General features: G+C 34.0%; 1 protein-coding gene across 1 annotated transcript; it reads left to right on the top strand.

The window, feature by feature from the left end:
• Positions 1,044-3,337, top strand: LOC105162033 (profilin-3). Its single transcript, XM_011079935.2, has 3 exons — positions 1,044-1,478; positions 2,178-2,315; positions 2,803-3,337. Exons 1-3 carry the CDS (start codon positions 1,347-1,349, stop codon positions 2,935-2,937), a joined length of 405 nt encoding a protein of 134 aa, XP_011078237.1. The 5' UTR covers positions 1,044-1,346; the 3' UTR covers positions 2,938-3,337.

Here is a 6,928-nt window from a genome sequence, read left to right as displayed (position 1 = left end):
CTTATTGATCACAAAAATTTCGAGTTTACAAAAATAATTGCAGCTAGAAAATATGGACAAATAAAATTTATAAATTTCTATTGTCGATCCACAGATTTGAAGTGTTCTTGGATGTGGATGCATAATATACTCTGACTTTATGGAGCAAAAATATATCACCTTGAAATATGGTATTGAGACTTCCAGGGTTCAATGCCAAACAAGATGTAGGAACCTTTGTGGTTGTTGAGCTTCATTATGATAAAAAGCTTTTGGACACGGTCCTTTAGATTTACTGTTTGTACTCTGTACTTGTAGTAGTATGGTAAGGCCTTTCTTTTATAGGTGTGAGTGGGCTTAGGTAGCTTGGATTAATTTCTATTAAACTTGAACATCGTAAATTTTTTATATGAATCAATTTTTTAATGAGGCCCAAATTTATTATGAACTTTAGTTTGGACCACATTTTAATTGAATTATGAATTAATAATTTATTCTAAAATTTTGATTACAACAATTATTATTATCTTTTAAAGAATTTATAAAATTCCAAATATGGTATTAATAAAGCTTATAAATTAAAAAAAAATGTTATAAATTATTTTAAAATACTGATAATCTCATCGAAAATGCCCTCTAAGTCAAACTCATGGGGTCCTAAATCACTTTTGCCACCACAACTTCAACTCAATCAGATGCTGATATTTTATATTTTGTTATTTATTATATTTTATATTTTGTTAAGTATTCTTAATTAAATGGAAAAACAGTGAATTGCGTGGTCAAATTCCCTAGTAAAGCAATAGAAAGAGCCAATACACCTCATTTCACAAGTTGCCCCAACTGATCAATCACATGCTGATATATATATGGCATCATGAAAAGGAGATGGGCTCAGCTATATGTTGCTGTCCCCGCCACTTCCCGCAGAGTGCTTCTAATGATGCACCAAACATCTCCATCGGGATTTGGGCTTCAATCTAATATATTTTAATATGTACAAAAATCATAAATGAAACCAACAACATGCAAAATTAATAAAAAGTTTGGGGTGGGGAATTGTTGTTAGAAATTCTCTTTTTCTTGGTTTTATTTTTGTATTAATTGTTCTTCTCTCCATTTCCGTGGAACAAACGGATGAATTAAGGTGAATTCCTGAAATAAAGGCGGAGGTTAATGGACAGCAACTGAAGCTGATTGTGAGCAGTCCCGAGAGCATCGTCCATCCATTCACATTCCTTTTCCCCTACTTCAAATATTCATCCAACCAACTGCCTTTCACGTATTCAAACCCATCTAAAAAAACAATCATCCATCACAGTTTTTCCTTGTCTCTGTCTTTCTGTAATTTGTAGAAGAAAATAACAATGTCGTGGCAAACATATGTTGATGAACACTTGATGTGTGACATCGATGGGCAGGCGGGCCTCCGCCTTTCCGCCTCCGCCATCCTTGGTCACGATGGCGTTGTCTGGGCTCAGAGCTCCTCCTTCCCTCAGGTTCATCTTTTTCTTTTTGCTTATTTCATCTCAGCGTTCTGATCGTGATCGGGTTATTGTTCGTGTAAAATTTTATAGTTTAACCGAACCCTTTATGAATCTTTATGTGCAGCTGAAATTAATGAGATAATTAGTATGTTTCTGGTGTTGTATAGATGCATGATTTGGATTCATTTTATTTCCTAGGAGTGCTTTCTTATTGTTTGATTTATTGATCCTTAGGGTCCTGTAAATGCTGCATCTAACGTTGAATACAATCGGTAGTTAGATTATTGACGCATGCTCTATTTTCTTAAAAATGAGGGTTATGCGACAATCATTCATGCACCTTAAACATGAACCTCGGAGTGGCTTATGAATTTAACCCTTTTGCAATGTATTGCATTTACTTGTATAAAAATATTGTAATTTGTTGATCTTGTTTTAACATGTGGAAATACTTGTGCATTTTCTTGATTAATGCAAGTCCAATTTCCATGGATTTTCTGTCAATATCTCTCGCGGAACAACTGTTTGATCCTACATGACTGTGTTGTTAGCTATGTGTGGATGTGTCACACAATCGACAAATTAATACTAAAGGGTTCTATGAGATGATTTAACATGTTATTACTACCTGTTTTTCTAATATGCGGTGATTAAATCTATGTATATGCTTTATAATCTTACATCTTTTTCTTATTTATTGTGTGGTTGCAGTTCAAGCCAGATGAGATCAACGGCATTCTGACTGATTTCAACGAACCAGGTCATCTCGCCCCAACTGGTCTCTTCCTTGGAGGAACTAAGTACATGGTGATTCAAGGAGAGCCTGGAGCAGTCATTCGTGGCAAAAAGGTATTTCATTATCCGATTTATTGCTTGTCTAAGATTTCAATGTTGTATCTGCTTGATGTTTGTATATTTTCCCAGAACTCGACTGTCACGTTTTAAATTGATCTATGAAACTGTAGTTCAGAATTAACAATACTGTTGTTAGTGATAGGAGTAGACAATGGAGATTATGTCTGTTTCAAATGCATTGGCAATTATTTTTGGTTGGTACACTGCTGTGATTTGAGAAAATAAATTCCGTTCCTTAGAAAGTTTTCAATTAAACACTAGATACTAATCATGTATCATTTGCTTGATGTATAGTTCTGTTTTCAGCTACATTGTTTGTTAAACTCTGCTTTTATAACTCTATTATTACTTGCCTCCACATATCTTGAAATTCAAATCATGTCATCTATGATTTATGTGTAACTACATTAGCAGAACATTTTCTTACGTGCGCTTTGCACATTTCATGTGGTTAAATGATAAATTTGGATGATCGGGGCAGGGATCTGGAGGCATAACTATTAAGAAGACAGGTCAAGCACTAGTCTTTGGTCTATATGAGGAGCCTGTGACACCAGGACAATGCAACATGGTTGTTGAGAGGTTGGCAGATTATCTCATTGATCAGGGCCTCTAGGCTAAGATTACTATCAATTTAATTCTTCATCGATCTGCGATGATTAGTAGAGTATATTTCTTACGTATCCACTTTCTTGAAGCCGGCTGCGTGTTCTTCTGAGGTACGAATTAGGTGGAGTGGACAATAAGAGGAACGCGCGTTTTCAGTCATTTTGAAACTTAGAATTATTTCTATTGTCATGTACTTTACTTCTATGTTTTCTGTAGTGTTATCAGCTGATGAAGTTTCTCTCAGCTTATTTCCAGTCTGAACTAATCTCCATGATTCTGGTGAAGGCCTGAACCTTTGTAGCATTTTAATATTCTCATCATTGAAGGGCCATGAATGTAATGGACTTCTTTCTGATTTGTGTTAATTTTGTTCCTAATAGAACTTGGGATATTATTTTTTGAATTCATCCAGAAACTTTCCTTATGTTTGGTTTAACTTTTGAGTTGGACAAGTTCGTTTATATGTTTTGATGTAAAAATTTGGGTCAATGATGGAATACTCAAAAATATTATAAATTGGGTCATTTACACTTTATATATACTTTTTTTATGAGTATTTCTATACATTTATATAGATAAAAAAGTTCATTTTAAATTATGAATTTCAAAATTTGAAATGCAAATTGAATATTCTGCATTTTGGATTTTAATTTTAATTGTAGTTAGTCACTAAATAATTACATATTTGATAAATATTGTTAGTTGAAATAACAAAAGAATTACAATCTCTTTTTTATGTGTTCTCCCTTCCCTAAGGGCTTCCAACACCACCATATTCATCTCATACATCAACATCAAACCTTACCGCTAATCCCACTGTCATAAGGAGGTTATGGCAAGAATGATTTCTGAAGGTGTCATTAAAGCCAGCACTAGTCCCTTTTTCTCTCTGGTGTTACTCGTCGAGAAGAAGGATGATTCTGGGTGTTTTTGTGTAGAGTATAGGGCCTTAAATGCTGTCAATTGTTGGAGACCGGTTTCCTATTCCCACAGTCGATGAGCTTCTTGACCAGTTGTCCGGCGCCACTATTTTCTCTAAACTTTATCTTTGTGCAGGTTATTCTCACAAGACTGCATTCCGGATAATCCATGAGCACTTCAAATTTTTTCTCATGCCATTTGGTCTTACTAATGCGTCTTCTACTTTTCAGTCCGTTACGAATGATAACTTTCGTCCTTTTCTTTGGCAACTTGTGCTCGTTTTTTTTTTTTTTTTTTGACAACATACTAATGTATAGCTCCGAATGGACCTCCCATTTATCTCATTTGTTAGCATAGGGGGCAACAGCAACAGCTCATGTGTGTGCGGAATGCCTATAAAAGACTGCTCTAATTTTCATATCGAACACACTATTCATCCGAGTACTCTCTTTTCTCTCTATCTCTTGTGTGTTCTCTAACATTATTAGGTTTGAGCTCTAGTTTCGCTAAAAGACTATTAAGTATTGTTCAATGTGTTTGTGAATATAAGTGCAATACTAAACAAATAATAACCATCTTTTTTTGTAAGGAATTGCGTGGTACTCGGTGCACTTTTAGATGAGGCGTACAATTTTCAAGGCAATTAATTTTTCTGCAATTCGATTGGTGTGCAATTTTCATTGGAGCAAGAATTGCTACAGTACAACTCGTTTTGTAAATTATCTTTTAATTTATCGTAAAACAACAAATCTAACTGTTGCAGTTATTATTTTATTCCAACGTGGGTATTTGCATTCTAATTTCAAAACTAATTGATATATTCGATTATCAATTTCAAAATGAAATTATAATTATTTATGCAATTTTCCCAACAACCAGTACTTATTGGGCCGCAAATTTTGTATCTTTACTGATCAGAAAAGCCTTGGTGGCATGCTGACTCAAACAATTCAGACTCCCACCCAATGGAAGTGACTTATGAAGCTACTGAGTTACGATTATGAAATTCAGTACATCGATCGATCGAGAAAATTATGCGACTGACGCTCTTTCCAGCTTTTCTGCAGCCTTGGCCTTATTATTCAATTTTGTCCCATCAGCCACCCCAGCCATCCTCAATGAGTTACGCAACCACCCTCTATTCTCCAACTCGTTCAACCAATCCCTCATTTCTCACCTTAGCAGCACCCCAACATCACCAGCGTCCTTCTCTCCCCAATACGATTTGGTATTCTTTTGGGACAAGCTCTTTGTTTTCGAAGTTTCTCGTTGGTGGATGTTGGGATCACAAAAAATAATTCCTACAACACTTGTAAAAGTGGGAGTATGGTCGAATCCACATGGATTGGTATAAGTTGATTTCTTTAAGAAAAAAAAATAATGGGGGGAGATTTGATGATAAAAAGAAATAACTATGTAAGCTAGAAAACAATTGAAATTACCTGATGAAGATACGAGAGAGAGATTTTCTGGTTAAGGCCAGGATCATGCTTGATTTAACAAATGTAAATAGCAGATTAGATCTCACAACATATTAAGAATCAAACAATCACCATACCTTAACTAGAAAATAAGAAATTTAGCCGGACATGTTAATGGAAGAACACACTCAAAAGTGGAATTCCATTAACTCCGGTTATAAATTAAAAATAAAAGAGAGAGTGAATTAAGCAAATAAGGTATTCTATTGAATTCCACGAACAACGAACAACCTTCAAATGAAGAGACCCCCCTATTTATAATAAAAGTCTCCTACGAATCTAAACGTAGGGGGATAAGTACATAATTAATTTTAAAAAGATAAATAAATTATAAATAACATGTTTTAAGGAATCCTTTCCAAATTTAAGCATATCATTCCTTTTTCTCTTGTGGAAATCACTCATTTTCTTTTTTCACCCGAGTTGACCACTCTACTGAGCGTGGGCACGTTTAGTCAATCTTGCAGAAATTGTCTTATAATCTCCTTTTTCCTTTTTTTGATGCCTTCAATTCCGGTTTTAGCTTGATTTTTACCATCTTTGTCTCATATCTTCCCTTTTAGCTGAATGTGCAATAAAATCACATGATTACGAATGTTTTGGCTTAAAAAAAAAATTAAATTACTATAAAATCGTGACAATTGCAGAGTTATCACTGGCCTTCAAGAATAGTTTCTTATCGAGTTTCATGCCTCAGCTGTGGCATCCGAGCCACGTTTGCACGCCTAGCCACTTCGTTTTATTGGCCCAAAATGCTCAAAGATATCCAACAATTCATGGCCTCGGCTCTTCGTCTCAGAGCTTCCTTGCTATTTAGTGTCAACTTGTCCGCAGAATGGAAATAAGGTGGCTCATGTATTGGCTAAAAGAGTTGTTGGCTTTGCTGAGGGTTTATCCTTTCCCCTCGCTGTATCGTCGAGGTAAAATTATATTTTTGGTCCTGTAATTTAAAGTTGTTAGCACTTTTGTTACTGTAACTTATTTTATTTTATTTTTTTATGAATTTAATACTGAATATTTGATATTTGGTTCTTTTTTGGCAAATTTAGTCATGTATATTAATAAGTTTGGTCTTTTTCACACTATAATAGATCTTATTTTTTGTCCTGTAACTGTAGGGCATTGGACCAAAATTGTCAACCGGACTAAATTTGTTAAAAAAATGACCAAATATGATATGTTCAAAACTAAATTCGTCAAAAAGGACTAAATATTTTAATAGAGTAAATTACATAATCAAAAGTACTAATGACCTATAGTTACAGAATAAAAAATATAATTTTGCCAATTGTTGATTTATAATGTAAGGATTTGCAAATATAATAATATTAATAATAAATTCTTTTATATCCCCCCCCCCAAAAAAAAAAACAAAACAAAACTACTACTATAAAAATAAATAATAAACCACAATCTATTGAGACTTGAATCCAAAATTAAAACAGTTAATTCATATTGCAAAAATTCAAAATGAGAATTCAATCAGCAATTGAATATGTTTCAATGGACAAAATGTATCTTTAATCCCATAAAATAAGGGTAATTTTTTTTTTGGTACCACAACTATGGTGGGTGACGCTTTTAGTCTTATAAAAC

This window comes from Sesamum indicum, linkage group LG5 (genome assembly GCF_000512975.1).
Source record: "Sesamum indicum cultivar Zhongzhi No. 13 linkage group LG5, S_indicum_v1.0, whole genome shotgun sequence".
NCBI classification, from domain to species: domain Eukaryota; kingdom Viridiplantae; phylum Streptophyta; class Magnoliopsida; order Lamiales; family Pedaliaceae; genus Sesamum; species Sesamum indicum.
This window is presented reverse-complemented; position numbering and strand designations above follow the sequence as displayed.